The 14,850-nt window shown below is 52.3% G+C and overlaps 4 protein-coding genes across 4 annotated transcripts; 2 read left to right on the plus strand and 2 right to left on the minus strand.

Annotated features, from left to right (window-relative positions):
• Window positions 1-140: 140 nt before the first annotated feature.
• Window positions 141-1,896, plus strand: LTS14_001424 (uncharacterized protein; the record flags this gene model as incomplete). The annotated part of the gene is made up of 5 exons (XM_064834133.1): window positions 141-466; window positions 517-978; window positions 1,039-1,147; window positions 1,201-1,807; window positions 1,862-1,896. The coding sequence occupies 5 exons, from the start codon at window positions 141-143 to the stop codon at window positions 1,894-1,896; spliced, it is 1,539 nt and encodes a 512-aa protein (XP_064697997.1).
• Window positions 1,897-2,499: 603 nt separating this feature from the next.
• On the minus strand, window positions 2,500-3,128 carry LTS14_001425 (uncharacterized protein; the record flags this gene model as incomplete). The annotated part of the gene is made up of 2 exons (XM_064834134.1): window positions 2,500-3,050; window positions 3,110-3,128. The coding sequence occupies 2 exons, from the start codon at window positions 3,126-3,128 to the stop codon at window positions 2,500-2,502; spliced, it is 570 nt and encodes a 189-aa protein (XP_064697998.1).
• Window positions 3,129-3,273: 145 nt separating this feature from the next.
• On the minus strand, window positions 3,274-4,431 carry SEN34 (tRNA-splicing endonuclease subunit; the record flags this gene model as incomplete). The annotated part of the gene is made up of 1 exon (XM_064834135.1): window positions 3,274-4,431. The coding sequence occupies one exon, from the start codon at window positions 4,429-4,431 to the stop codon at window positions 3,274-3,276; it is 1,158 nt and encodes a 385-aa protein (XP_064697999.1).
• Window positions 4,432-10,438: 6,007 nt separating this feature from the next.
• On the plus strand, window positions 10,439-13,455 carry LTS14_001427 (uncharacterized protein; the record flags this gene model as incomplete). The annotated part of the gene is made up of 2 exons (XM_064834136.1): window positions 10,439-13,246; window positions 13,312-13,455. 2 exons carry the CDS (start codon window positions 10,439-10,441, stop codon window positions 13,453-13,455), a joined length of 2,952 nt encoding a protein of 983 aa, XP_064698000.1.
• Between the last annotated feature and the right edge of the window lie 1,395 nt (window positions 13,456-14,850).

Genomic DNA, 14,850 nt, shown 5'->3' on the forward strand with positions numbered 1-14,850 from the left:
GCGGGACAACATGGCATGTGAGGAGACACACTTTGTCATCTCCGCTGTCCGCAACGGCCCACGCACACGTGATGGTAGTACTTTACCACACAGGATGCGTCGTCTTCGATTTGATATAGCACGACTCGGACGCAGTCACTATGGCTGCAGCTGACCGGGAGAAAGGCATCTCAGCGCACATAGATCGACATGACCAGAGCATCGATAAGGAGGATCATGATCTGGCAGTCCTCGGCTATCAACCAGAACTCAACCGCAATCGCTCAGTATACACCATCTTGTTCCAAGTCCTTGCCATCACTGCTGTTCCTTTTGGCGAAGGCACAGCTCTGACAAGTGCCATCTACGGAGGCGGACAATTGGCGTACTTCGTTGGTTGGATTGTGGTGGTTGTCCTCGACGAGTGTGTGGCTGTCTCACTTAGCGAACTTGCCTCCAAGTTTCCTACATCATCAGGACCTTACTAGTAAGTGCAAAAGCTGTGCGTAATCGGGTCTAAACGCTGATGATTTCTAGCTGGACATATCAATTGCTACCGGAAGGTCGAACCAGGACGATCTTATCCTTCGTCACTGGATGGGTTTGGTTCATTGGCAACGTCACCATATGCCTTAGCGTCAACTTCGGTACGGCAGCACTCCTCGCCGGCACCGCAACAATCTATCATCCGGACTGGTATGCTTCGAGCTGGCAGCTGCTCTTGATCTTCTATGCTGTATGCATATGCACGTTTGGCGTCTGTGCTTTTGGCAATCGCATACTGCCATACGTGGACACCGTTGCATCAGTCTGGAACGGCATCACTATTCTTGTCGTATGTATCGCCTTGTCAGTGGTCGCTGGTGCTGGTCGACATAGCGCCTCCTGCGCTCTGAGCCATTACGATAAGACCATCTCCGGCTATGGCAACTTTTCTTTCTTCATCGGCTTACTCCCTGCTGCTTACACTTTCGCCGCAATCGGCATGATCACTTCGATGTATGTGACTCCCCACGTCTTCGTGTTCGCAATGCGCTGACCTGCTTTCCTGCGGTGTAGGTCAGAGGAAGTAGCCAATCCGTCGGTCGATGTACCGAGCGCTCTCAGTCTTGTCGTGCCGATATCTGGTCTAGCCGGCCTCTTCTTCATCGTACCGATATGCTTCACTGTAAGTGAGATAGATCTGTAGAACAGCACAAGCATTACTGATCGCCCACACAGATGCCAGCGTTGCAAGACATTCTTAGTGCACCAGCCGGCCAGGCACTGCCTTACATTTTCCACACCGTCATGAACAGCCCAGGTGGTGGGCTAGGCCTAATGTTCCTGGTCCTAGGTGTCGCAGCCTTCTGCTGCATAAGCATCACTACTGCTGCATCTCGCACAACTTGGGCCTTTGCCCGGGATCAAGCGCTTCCGTTTTCAAACCTGTGGTCGAAGCTCGCAGGCGACCAAGTACCGATAATGGCTCTAGGTCTACTTACGGTCGTCCAAATGCTGCTGGGCCTGATCAATCTTGGCAGCACGAGTGCCTTCACCGCCTTCGCATCCTGCGGCGTGATTGCACTTGCCTGCGCTTATGCTATACCGATCGGTGTAAGCCTGTTCGGCGGACGCAGACATGTCTCCACCGCAAGATGGCGTTGTCCCAGTATGATTGGATTCATTCTGAACGCCATCTCGGTCGCCTGGATTACATTCCAACTAGTGCTGTTCAGTATGCCGGCAGCGCTACCAGTGACTGTGGTCTCGATGAACTACGCTTCCGTTGTGTTTGTGGGTTTCATGGTCATCAGCATAATCTACTACGTCGCTTATGGTCATCGGGGTAAGTCGTCGACCCAGGATACTTGTCTATCATGACACTAATGAATGTGCATAGTTTACAATGGGCCACCAGAAAGTGATGGGTTGTAAGATAAGCTTGCATTGCGTCTACCTGTCAAAATACAGTATGATGTACTGTATGGAGATCGTGTATAACCTGCGGCATGGTCGATATGTAGCCTAGATCTGGGTTTCTCGTTTCAGCAACAAGCTCCAAGATGGCAGAGTATCGACCAGCACCGATCGCCTTGGCCCTTGGTCCCAGCTTGCATCTAGACCCGAGTCACTGTTGGAATGCGGTGGACTACAGTATGCCACGATACTGTAAGACCAGGAGGCGTAACGGCTGACGGCCGGAAAGCTCATAACCTGGCTGATGGAGCTTCGATGGCAGGATCTTGTCCCTCAGCTCCAGACTGGTGTCAGAGACAACGCACAGATTCAACAGATCGGATCATAGATGTAGAGCACGTTCCGAAGCAGCTGGTCTTATGTACATGGGTCAAGTTCCACCCCTGGCTCCGTGGGATCACAAGAGCTTGTCAACCCGCGCCATGCTATAATGCTGCTCCGTCCGCTTATCGCTCTCATCATCTTGGCTTCTTTAAGGCTAGGGAGAAATTCCAGTCCGTGGTCCTGAGGTCAAACGTACATCAGCACCATATCATCGCCTCCGCAATGCAGATGCATGCTTCACCTCATAAGCTTTCTTCGTGGCGTCTTCCGCCGCAACATCCATTGCAAGACCTCCTTAGCCGTCTGTCCCGCTTCCATCTCGCTAGGGAAGGCACGATCAATGATGAACCTATCCAGATCGTCGGTATCCACGATAGTATCGGCAAATTGTCGCGGTGGCTGCGCTAACAGCATGCGTTGCCAACTTCCCTTCTTCACCTTATAAGAGTGTCTGTTTCGCAAACGACCATTATGCTCTCCTCTGCCCTGTAAGACGAACAAGTCCTGTTGACTTTGGATGTAGACAAAGGCTGGGGCGGAGCTAAAGTAAATTCGTGGATGGTTGTTGGGCTCGAGTAGCGGATTGTACTTGGGTCTCTGCCCGTGATCTAATTTTGCGATGAAGTAAAGTTTCCTTTGCAGCTTGATCGAGCTGTTGATGATACCGTAGAATGTCTTGTTAATAGCTTGGCATAGCAGCAGTGTCTTCATGTCGACCTCAAGGAGAAAGGTTTCGAGCAGCTCGGGAATGGCGAAGACTGCTTCTGATGAGGCCATGTTGCAAAATGCTGCAGTATTCATGTCAGTGACATACAGCAGGGTACGTACGAACAAGCATGACACTTACTGATGATGTTATAGGCCATGAGTGTCAAAGGTCGAGAATTGTGTTGGAAGGTGATGGGAAAGTGCAAGTGAGGTGAGAACGAAGCAGGAAAGCGCAGGAACAAGGGATGGCGGAAGTGAAAATATGAACACCACTTGATGCTATCATGGGCTGAACATGGGTAATCACATCCCACCCCATTCCACGCAAAACGTTCTCACACCTTCACCATTGCTCTCGGCTTCGTCTGTGCTATCGAGACCGTCTTTCTTCTCCACACCGCCAATGAGATAACCCTTCTTCACGCCCGTGCCTAATCTGCCACCACCCACTAGATCGAGCAGATCGAACTCCTGATCCCAGTCCATACCGTTGCACAGAAAATGGCTGTGAAAGCGAAGTGGGTCACCTGGATAGGCCATGTATTGACATCCGAAACGTATACCAGGAGCTTGGAAGTAACCGCGGGAGTGCATGTGCTTGAAAAGTGGATACGAAGGCGGCACTTCTGGCAGCTCCGAAACAGATGCATCGAGAGGATCGCCGAGATCGTTGAGCTCGAGCGCGGGAGTCGAAGGTGATCCTGTTGATGATCGTGGAGGTGGCGTGGCAGCTGTCAGAGGCGGGTAGGAGGTCGTCGGTGTGACGTGGAAGGTCGGTAGCGGCGGGCCAGTGGATTGTGCTGCGGGTGGTACTCGCCTTGGTGGTGTATTGACCTGAGAAGGCTGGGCAAACAATGACTCGCTCTCATCCAGATCACCATTTGCAGCATGTTCGTTGATATTGCTACCAGCAGCGTCTAGCGGATCACCACCAATGCTCTCAGGGGGCGTAGTTGTCCCACTCCTCCCTTTCTTCTTGCCTTTCTTACCAGAAGCTCTACTTGTAGGCCTGAGCATATCTTCTGGCAAATCATTCCAGTCGCCCACATTACCACCAGCTTTGCTCAGCGCAGCTTTCTTCTTGTCCATGGCTTTCTCCTCAACCCTGCACGCGGCTGCCTGCCCTTGCCTCCTCAACGTCTCACGGAAGACCTTGCGCTCCTCCTCACTCAATCCTCTGTCCAGGAAGCCCTGCTTGTGCGCCTTGACATCATCGACAACATAGCCAACGCCTTTCTCGCACAGCAATCGTGCTTCTTCGGGCATAAGCTCGAGCGGTATGCCGGAGAAGACGTTCTGCTGTGGCGCTTGCGGTAGTTGACCAGTCAAAACGCCCATAACATTGTGCTTGGCACGCAGGCATGTGATGGTGTCCACATCGTAGAGGAGATATCGGCCAGCGAGCTTGAATATGGCTATTGGCTCCGGGATGTTGGGCACGTCGGTTGTTGAGCTGGACATAGCTAGGTCTTGTGGTCTTGTATGTGCCGATTATGTGGTACTACAGGTTCACATGGTCAGCCGATGGTCCGGTGGAGTGTTTTCAAGTCATAGAAATGTGCTCGCGTGCTGTTATGTCATAGTGTATGTTTCGTGCTCGTCACAAGTACCTCTTTTGAGGCTTCAGGGGATTGACAGATTGATTGAAAATTTGTTTAATCATGCAACAGCGGTAGGGATCTGATTCGACTTACATCTGCTGTGGCTCAGAGGCCGAATAATCAAGTGTTCACGGCATTCTTACTTGTCTAAATCAGCTCGAGGAATGTTAATAGAAAGTGATGAGAATTGGGACGCACGGATCGATTCCGTCCCTCCGCCGCAGTCGCCGCAGCGAGGCATGATGCGCCAAAATTCCTTCGCTCTGCTTTCGAAATTTCTCAATGACATCTCCCTCCTTCAACGTGGCCACGATTTCCGTGAGTGGCAAAGGCAATGTGCCGACTGCGCCCAGTTTTCGAAGCTGCTACGTGTGTCCGATACGAAACTCGAACAACGGCACAGCGCTTAGCACTGAACGTGGTGCTGCTTCGAAGACGCTGCTCCGAAGACGCTGCTCCTGTACAGCGAATAATGGCGATACTCCTGACGATCATGCTTTTGATCTCTCCAGACTTATCCCACGGGCTAGTGTATTGGTAGGAGTCCCGTGTGTTGAGCTGGTGATTAAGCTGGCGGGCGGATACTATCGAGCTACTTCTAGGGACGCGACTTCCACAGGATTTCGAGGCTAGTCGACAACCAGCGGTTCCTACCCATGCGCTGCTAGGGCCTCCCATTCTGCCCACTGGCCTCCCACACTTGATGAAGCACAGGATCCAAGATCAGGCCCAATCACTATCACCATTACCAGAGCCATCAGATCAGAAATTACTAAGCATCACTCCAAATGCAGTACATCAATTACTCATTCTTCACTGCATCATAGACATGGCTACCACAAAGTCATGGCGTCGACACGTACCGACTACGTTCGGTATCTGAAGCGACTTGTCCCTTCCCATGAACATTGCTCTAGAGCTGCTTTTCATCCTTTTGTCCTTCTGGACCACTGTTGCCTAATCGACTCTTCTCGGCAATGCCAAACTCGGTCACCCATTGCCAACGCAGTGCTACGACGACTGCGCGGGCTTCGAACTAGCCAAAACGTTCGTTGTCTTCACTGGGACCATCGCTTCCATGATCGCGGAATGTGGTATCATACTTGGACGGAAGACCGCCCACAAGTATGACCATGATCCGAAAGAACCCGGGATACTCGGAAGTCGTATGGGCCTGATCAGGTACTGGTCAATCCCGACAAATATCCTCCCCACAAGGTAAGTACTCAACCGCCTCAAACACCCCGTTCCACATTGATGAAATCTTCACATACCGTTCTGGCGATCCTCATGAGCCTTGAACAAACATGCATCACCATCTGATCCTCCCTGTTATAAGCTACCAAACCTTCATAAATGTCCGGAGGGGAATAAGCTGACTCTTGCAAAAGTCGCAGGTCCGCGAGAACAATCGCCTTCGTAATCGCCTTCTACGGCAGAGTTGACGATGTATGAATCAGAGCCCATCAAACACAAGGTAAGCCAGCGCTAGCTCTCTCAGACCCTGTTCAATGATGATTGTATTTTTTTCAGTTCTGCTTCTGAACCATAATGTTGATATTTAATACCTTACCAAATCTTGTCTGATTGGACACCTCTTCGCAAACATACTCTACCAATGATCATTGGGAGGATAATTGCTGACACTCGAGTCAAGGCAGGAACTCGGCCGACCACGCATTGCTTCTCAACGCCGGCATGTGCTAGAGAAGGCGTGCAGTGTCCCTCCAATAGTTGAATTCACTGCCATCAAATTCGCTGCCGCATGATGTAAGTTATTGCAATCACCTCTACCTCCTTCGACCCTCCCTGCACAAAGATGACACCTAGTCTATCCATTCAACGACCTGCTTGCTCCGCCGAGCCGCCCTCCCTTATACCGTACCAAGCACTTCTGAGCTTGCTCGGTTGGTGTGCGGGATGATCGGTTGTGGATGTCTGGTGGCTTCAGAGCGCCGAGTCTTGCAGTCCGTTATGGGCTGCAGGGCGAGGTGCCGGCGGGTGGCACTGAGTAAACACGGCTTTCTGAGACACTTGCACACATATCCGCACTGCACCGCTTGATATTCCAGGTGATACTGTGGCTGATAGTGTCTCTAGACTATGCTTCTTGTGCTGCTGCACGAAGAGATGTATTTCACCACCAGCGTGGCAAATGATGCTGGGCGGTGGAGAAGTATTCCGTCTGTGTCAAGTCACCATAAAGTTGAGAAGCAACACCAAGCGATCTTTCTACTCGGAAACGGAGGAGGCGTAGAAACGATCATCCACAGGAACGTCCCACAATGCGTGGCGTGCCAAGCCATTAGCACTTGATAGGCTCCCACCGCATGAACTGTACAAGCTGAAGCAACAGACTTGGAGACGAAGACACGCTGAAATTGGTGGCACATTCACATCCGCAACCAGCTTACCATCCAGTCTACTGGCGATCTCGAAGACATACACTACGGAGCCAAGCTTACTGAAGCAGACCACTGGCAGCTATGCTCATTCAAGACCGTTCAGGTATGTGGAGAACAAGTTACCAAGAACGGCTACAGGCATGATTCAACAACTGCGAATGCCCAAGTGCACACTGCCCGTAACGGCGTCGAGCCCACAAGTGATCAAAATGTTGCCTCAGATGTGGAGGGTGGTCCTGCTTGACTTGCGGTGCGGAAATGCGAGGATCCAAGAGCACCTAGGTCACTTCTTGCCTTGGTCGCAATAGTTGTATGGGTTTGGGCAAACCAGCTAGTCAACTGGCGCCGCGCTATGCTGGTAGGAAGTACCTTTGGTCACTAGTAAGCATGCTTTGGGACTACTCCAGTAGTGGCTTCATCAACTACGTTCAGAGTGAGACATTTCCAGACTTCATCTTTCAGCTTGTGAGAATTGGTAATGGTGAAGAACACCATTTCTTCGATGTTTCAGATTCAACCATACTTTCACCACCTCGTGCGCGACGCCGATCTCACAATAGCTTTTCCAAGCCCACTTGCCGAAAGTGATCTTTACTACTCGACGTGACACCCGGCAGTGTCAACCACGAACCTTACGACGAAGAGAGTTCAACTAGAGATATCAGTAGGAAGTAGCGTCGTGCCTCGACAGACGACTAGATCTCTATTACAATACAGCTTTGCCCAAGGCCGCAACTGTAGACGTGTAAAGTTTCATTCATGTTATCTTATGTAGACTGCTGACTACGGTGCTTGGCTACTTCCTAGTCGAGTCTATGTAAATCCCTCTTCTGGTATACGCATGTTTATTGGGCAAGCTCTCGTCGTCGCCGGCTTGCATGAATGCTGCACTCACGACTGATCTTCTGCACATCGGACACGCTTACACGGGCAGTCGAAGCCTATAGCAGGACTCCGATATTGCCTGGATCACATATCGGCCTGTAGCACCCACCAGGAGGTATGTTGGACTTTCCGAATACAGTCCACTATGCGCTCGCCACGTGTGGACGAATCCAGGGACTTTCGACCTCGATCATGAATGTGACTGTCACTTCAGCTCGCCACCAGCAATCAGGAAATGCTGCTTCCAGTCATGAAATGTGCAGACCGGCTACAAAGGCCCACCACACTGGGCACCTAAAGATCCGCGAGACTGGAATTTGAAGCTCATCAATTTGTGACTTCCCCAAATGGACATTTTGTGGACTCACGTTGTGATCATGACCTCGAGTCTCGACCACTGTTCGATACTCGCAGCGTGCGAATTCCGTGTGGGGGTCTCAAGAGCATCCGAGTGGAGTGGATGACCGAAGCTCAGGTTGGCAGCGTCTTCCATGCTCCACATGATATGACGTGGCGCCAACATCAGTCCTGCCTCGCATTCTGAGATTGCGATGCTTGAAGCGAAGGCTGCCCGACACTGGAAGACCAGCAAATTTGTTCCTTCCTCGCAGTGGCCATGTACTCTACAACGGCCACAAGGGCCGCAGAGCCCGCTATACAGTGATCGCTGCTCGGCTACATGCGCGTCAACGAGACGGCTCTTCATTGATCTCCGTGCTGCCGAGTCAGCTGGCTGGAGGAGAAATCTTTATATATGAATTGCATGAATTGCAGGTCATGCACTCCACGAACGCCCTTCAGAGCCTCTTGCAGCCCTAATGTGGGGAGGGCAGGGGTGTGTCAAGCAGGTTGACAACATGCTAACCTGTACCTTAGCGAGCTGGGGTCGCGATATTGTGGCTTCATATCGGTGTGGCTTTCTACGGGGCTGGTTCGTTCGGTCGACCGGAGAGTGCTGTATCGGCCCGGAGCACGATGAACAAGCCTACAGTCTGCTCCTCGACTCGGGCTGATTTCCACTCATCCCATGATCGCAAGGAGTACGCTTGGAGAATCGTCCGATTCAGTAGATGCTCTCCGTGTCTTGTACACTGCAAGAGTCATGCTGCAGGCAGACCAGAAGTCTGAAGGCGGACGTGCCAGGCTATTGGACCCTTCCATATATGCACTCTGCTCATTTGAAGTCGAAGTTGCGCAGCGTAGTACATGAAACGAAGCGTGCCGGTACTTTTGTAGATCAACGTGGTTGCAAAAATTTTGGTGTTCCTGGTCGGAAGACAAGACGTTGCTGCTCATGAAACTTCCCATGCGCTACTCTGTACTTTCTAGTGCATTCAGATCGTCGGAAATCGCGTGGCGAAGTGGCGTCAGAACGGGTTGGGCATGGCACTCTGGCGTGCATCGTAAACCGGCAGTGCTCCCGGAGTCGGCGATCTCGTGCTAGGGATGTGTGATGGACAAAACCGACAGGTACGGCCACTATTCAGCTGGCATGTTACATGATTTTAAGATTGAGGAGTCCGTCATGGGGTCTGTGTGTCACGGTTCTATGCGGCATGCATTGTGTTGGCTGGCAGACGAACACTGGCTGGCACAACCTCTTCGCTGTCAAGAACGTGGAGCCTTGCCGTCTGCAAATCTGTGGCCTCGGTATTGCATTACCATCAACCACCAATTTTTCTGCTCTAGACCTGGCTCTTTACGGGCCCGGTATTCACTAGTTCGTGCGGTCGGCACCCCGCGTGACCGTGCATGGAGGCAACATTGCAGGAGGCTTGGGCAAGCCGCTTTGTGTCCCTGCAGTCTAACCGTTCTAATGACGAACGACTCTGCGACTACGAATTTAACCGGATCGCGAGCTACAATTGCTCCTGAGTGCCGTACCTGTGAGCGACGACATCACTTGCGACAGCAGGATGATTTTAGACAGGTTGGGATGGCCTGTCGAGTCAGACCCCGGGCAGCTGTGTGGGTGTAGACTTCCGTAAAGACAGAGCTTAATCGTTGTGGTGGAAGTGAACCGATCTGGACGATGCCTGGCGCTAGGCCTGCACATCTGCTGTGGTGCAAAGCTCGTGGTGGATCGGGTACAACGCACGGCTGTCAGACCAGACCACGAGGCCCGCCCCTGCAAAGAGGTAATGAATATTACCTTTAGTGCCTTGTAACGGTAAGCGTGATGTCCCCAGGATCGCTAGAATCTTGGAAGTGTGAAGCTTTGGTGCTGGGGTTTCGTCTCCACACACTGGCGTGCATTTGATCTTCTTGCCGAGGCGGTGGTGCGTTTCTAGCGTTCGTATACCGCAATTTTGACTGTTCTCTTGCCCATTCCCTGCCCTCCATACCTCCGGATCCATCAAGACTCGAGCTCGCCGTCATCGTCGTCGTACTTACTTTTATGCTTCTACGACCATTACGATATTATGAACAGCAAATTTCCGTCCTAACGACGACGATCAACTAGGACGAAGCGCGAAGCCGAGAGCTCCAACCTCCGATCTGCCGAGCACAGCCGCAAGCAAAATGTTGTCTGCAGGCTTGCAACACTATCCGATCAACTTTGGAGCGGGAAACATGATGCCACACGGGCACATGCAGCAGCAGATGCCAACGTCGGGTCTGGATACGTTGGCAGAGGGCTCACAATACCATCTGCAGCAGTTGCAGCAGCAGCAGGCCTTGGCGGGCATGAATGGGGCGAGACCAATGCTCAAGCATCGGCACAGCTATGGGAACGGCGCACACGCTGTGGACCACATGGCATCAGCACGACGAGAGTCAATGTCCAGCATGGGCAAGCCTCCACGTGGTGCGAATGGTCAGGCAGTCAGACGAAGGATAAGCAGAGCATGTGACCAATGCAACCAACTCCGGACGAAGTGCGATGGGAAACATCCTTGTGCTCATTGCGGCGAATTCGGCCTCACCTGCGAATATATACGTGAGCGCAAAAAACGAGGCAAAGCATCTCGAAAAGATATAGCCGCGCAGCAAGCGGCTGTGGCGGGGTCGGACGGCAAAGACAGCCCAAAGTCTACTAATGACAATGATTCTGACGACACAGCCAACGACCCGAAAGATGAGCCTGAACAGGGCGTGAAGCGACGTAGATCAAGTAGTGATCTGCCACCCCCTCAGCTGCCACCACCACGCTCGAGTAGCATGTCTTCTCATCCTTTGTCCAATGGAACTCGAGCGGCCATCATGCAGGGCTACGAGCAGGTCGGTGGCCTGCCCGCAAATGCCATAGTCGATCATCACAACATCGACATGCAACCAGAGCGGTCCATGACGATGGAGCAGCAGACACCAAGTGCAGGTCTGCCGACACCACGACTGCCAAGCGTTGGTGGTATGCAGCCGGCGATGGGTGACTACCGGACTATGGACGACTACCATCGAAGCATACTGCATCCCAACGCGAACGTGCCAGGCCAGAACATCTTGCACAGCGGCGCGACTGGCATGCCGAACTCCATGATGCAGCAGCATGGTCATGTTGGCCAAATGACAGGATATCCGGAAAGCCAGTATGCTGTGCCGTCTCCTGGTAGCCAACAGAGTGTCGGTGGAGCACCTTTCCGCATTGGAGAGTCGCCAATCTCAGCTGGCTTCCTTGGACAGTCACCAGTAGCTGGCTCTCCCGGTTGGCTCTCGTTACCCTCGCCTTCTGCCGGCCTGTATCCAGGGCTACAGCAGGTCACTACGAACCAGATCTTGCGATATCCAGTCCTCCGACCACTCCTCCCACACATCTCTGCCATCATTCCGATTGGGCTGGCTTGCGATCTCCTCGAGCTTTACTTCTCGAGCTCGTCATCTGCTTTCATGCAGCCTCAATCACCATACATCCTCGGATATGTCTTCCGCAAACGCTCCTTCCTACGCTCCCACAACACTCGACAGTGCAGCCCAGCTCTTCTAGCAAGCATGCTTTGGGTTGCAGCACAGACTAGCGAGTCGGCGTTCCTCACCTCGCCCCCATCAGCGCGAGGCAAGATCTGCCAAAAGCTTCTAGAGCTCACTGTGGGCTTACTCAAGCCTTTGATACACGCACCCACTGATGGCACACCGAGCTATGCTGGTAACACTGTCATCAATGGCGTTGCACTGGGTGGCTTTGGAGTAGCTCTACCTGGTCAAGCTCATGATATGGAGGGTGGCTCACCGGGAGCGACTGGCGCTCTGGACGATGTGGTGACTTACATCAACCTCGCAACTGTTGTTTCTGCTAGCGAATACAAAGCGGCAAGCTTGAGATGGTGGAATGCTGCATGGTCACTGGCAAGGGAGCTCAAACTCGGCCGCGAGATACCACTCAACCCCGAGCCGCACAACAATGAAGTTCAGAATGAGATGGAGCCCAATGGAGAGAACGCGCACGGGCACGGCCAGCCTCCTGGCCAGCAAAATGCTCCTGGTGCATTCACTGAGGAAGAGCGAGAAGAACGAAGAAGGATATGGTGGTTGCTCTACATAGTAGATCGCCATCTTGCACTCTGCTATAACAGACCGCTGTTTCTGTTGGACATCGAGTGTGATGGTCTGCTCCAGCCAGAGAACGAGGCCATCTGGCAGAGCGCAGAATACTACCCTCCAGAGAATTATGCCGAGACAAGCTACTTCCGACGACGAGGACCTACATTTGAGTGCACAGGACACAGCATCTTTGGCTACTTCCTGCCATTGATGACCATACTTGGTGAAATTGTGGACCTCAATCATGCTCGGAACCACCCACGTTTCGGGCTACGCTTCAGACAAGGCAATGAGTGGGACGACCAGGCCGCTGAGATATCTCAACAGCTCGAGGCTTACGGTCGGAGTCTGAAAGAGTTCGAAGCCCACATGATGGCACCTCAACAGACGCCGACAGAGACACGACCTCAAGGTGAAGGAAATACCGGTCCGGGCAACAGCATGAACGGCGATGGTGGCATCCATGGCGACGGTACCAGTCCGTCTGCACACTCGGTCGGCAGCAAGAGTTCGACACAGCGCATGACAGAAGCCATTCTACAGACCAGGATAGTCGTGGCATACGGGACACATCTCATGCACACCTTGCACATTCTTTTGAATGGCAAATGGGATCCGATCTCGCTGTTGGACGACAACGATCTGTGGATATCATCGCAATCGTTCATCTCCGCAACTGGCCACGCAGTATCTGCAGCTGAAGCTATCAACGACATCCTGGACTACGACCCTGACCTGAGCTTCATGCCCTTCTTCTTCGGCATCTACCTTCTGCAGGGCAGCTTCTTGCTTCTCCTAATTGCAGACAAGCTGCAGGGCGAAGCAAGTCCGAGCGTGGTGAAAGCATGCGAGACGATTGTGCGGGCACACGAGGCCTGTGTGGTCACGCTCAACACAGAGTATCAGGTACGGAGGAATTGCTCACTCCGGCTAAATGCAAGCTGTGGACGATCGCTGACGTTTGTGTGCAGCGAAATTTCCGTAAAGTGATGCGATCGGCTTTAGCGCAGGTCCGCGGCCGATCCTTGGAAGACTTTGGCGAGCAACAACTCCGCAGACGTGAGATGCTTGCGTTGTACAGATGGACCGGTGACGGTACTGGCTTGGCATTGTAAGATCATGATTGATTGCATGCGACGAAGGATGAAGTTGTTGTTTGATGGGCACACTCGATACGAGCATGACTTATTTTCGTGACTTCACCGCAATATATACCCTGGAAGCTCGGAAAAGCTGCGCAAAAGGCTGTATGGCATGTATTCCACATCAGAACACCTATGCATCACTGTGGCTCATGCAAGTCTGTCACATCCGATCTGCTGCTTCTATTCACCGTCGCATACAACACTGATATCAATCCCGACCGGCCAACGATCAGGACATTGTCCTGACAGCCAACATCATCCCTCGTAGCCAGGTAACTTTGCAGGATGGTACCGGCACTCCACCTTGTGAGCTGTGTTTCCAAGGTGGCCGCGGATACCATCTGGGCCCTTGTACGGAGCGAAACACAGCCAACAGAACTCATGCTGACAGCTGCGACCTGCAACAAGTCAGCGACGTTCAGATCTAACGGCCTGTTATACATACAAGTGACATGATCACAGCCAGTGTATTTGTCCAGATTGCGCCCACAATTCGGACATGGCTTGGAGGTCTGTTTGACTTTTGCTTCGGACAGCTTGTTCTCTTCTGCTCGTTCTTGTCGATCTCGCTCGGTTTTCACACGCTCCTGGTACCCATTGCATGTCTCGTCTTCGTGCATGCGAGCCTCGCAAATTATGTAGTACCGGTACCTGCACAGCTGGCAGATGAATATGTTACCGTCCTCCTTCGTTGACATGAAGCATCCCCAGGTACAATCAGCGGGTGGACATGCCCGGAATGCTTCGTCCCGATCTCGACAGTGCTTTGCTGCCTTGTCTAGCCAACTAAATCCAAGTCAACACGAGGTTAATCGCGAGGCCAGGGATGGTCACCACAGTACTTACACCTGTGTGGTAGCACTTGAAGCCAGCCTTCGGATCTCCTGCTCGACCAACACGTTGTCGCACTACGGGCAGCTGACATGATCCCATGGCTTGTTCTCGACTTCGCTGTGCAAGTGCTGCTCCCAGCATTTGCAACAGACCTTACCTGCGTGCTCGATAGTATCATGATGAGCAATTTTTGGGAACTGATTAACCGCAACCATATTGCTGCAGATATCGCATTCAACACGTTTCATTCGTCTCTTCTTGCGCGGTGGTTCCCCAACCTCGCCATGTTTCGGCTCTGCCGTTGCTTGTGGTATCACCACAAAAGTAGCACTCCTTTCTTGTGTGGTATGCTGGCGTAGTACTGCTCCAATAGAGCCTCAAAGTCATCTTCAGAGCCGCGGTCTGCCATCTTGAAGAAGAGAATGAGTCCGTGGTAGATGATCTGCTATATACCGTATTGCAAAGTAGGTGGGAGCATGGATTGAGCCAGTAGGGAAGTAAACATCTCCTGCACTATCACTGTCTCGTGAT

The sequence above is a fragment of the Recurvomyces mirabilis genome (genome assembly GCF_035927965.1).
Source record: "Recurvomyces mirabilis strain CCFEE 5264 chromosome Unknown scaffold_3, whole genome shotgun sequence".
NCBI classification, from domain to species: domain Eukaryota; kingdom Fungi; phylum Ascomycota; class Dothideomycetes; order Mycosphaerellales; family Teratosphaeriaceae; genus Recurvomyces; species Recurvomyces mirabilis.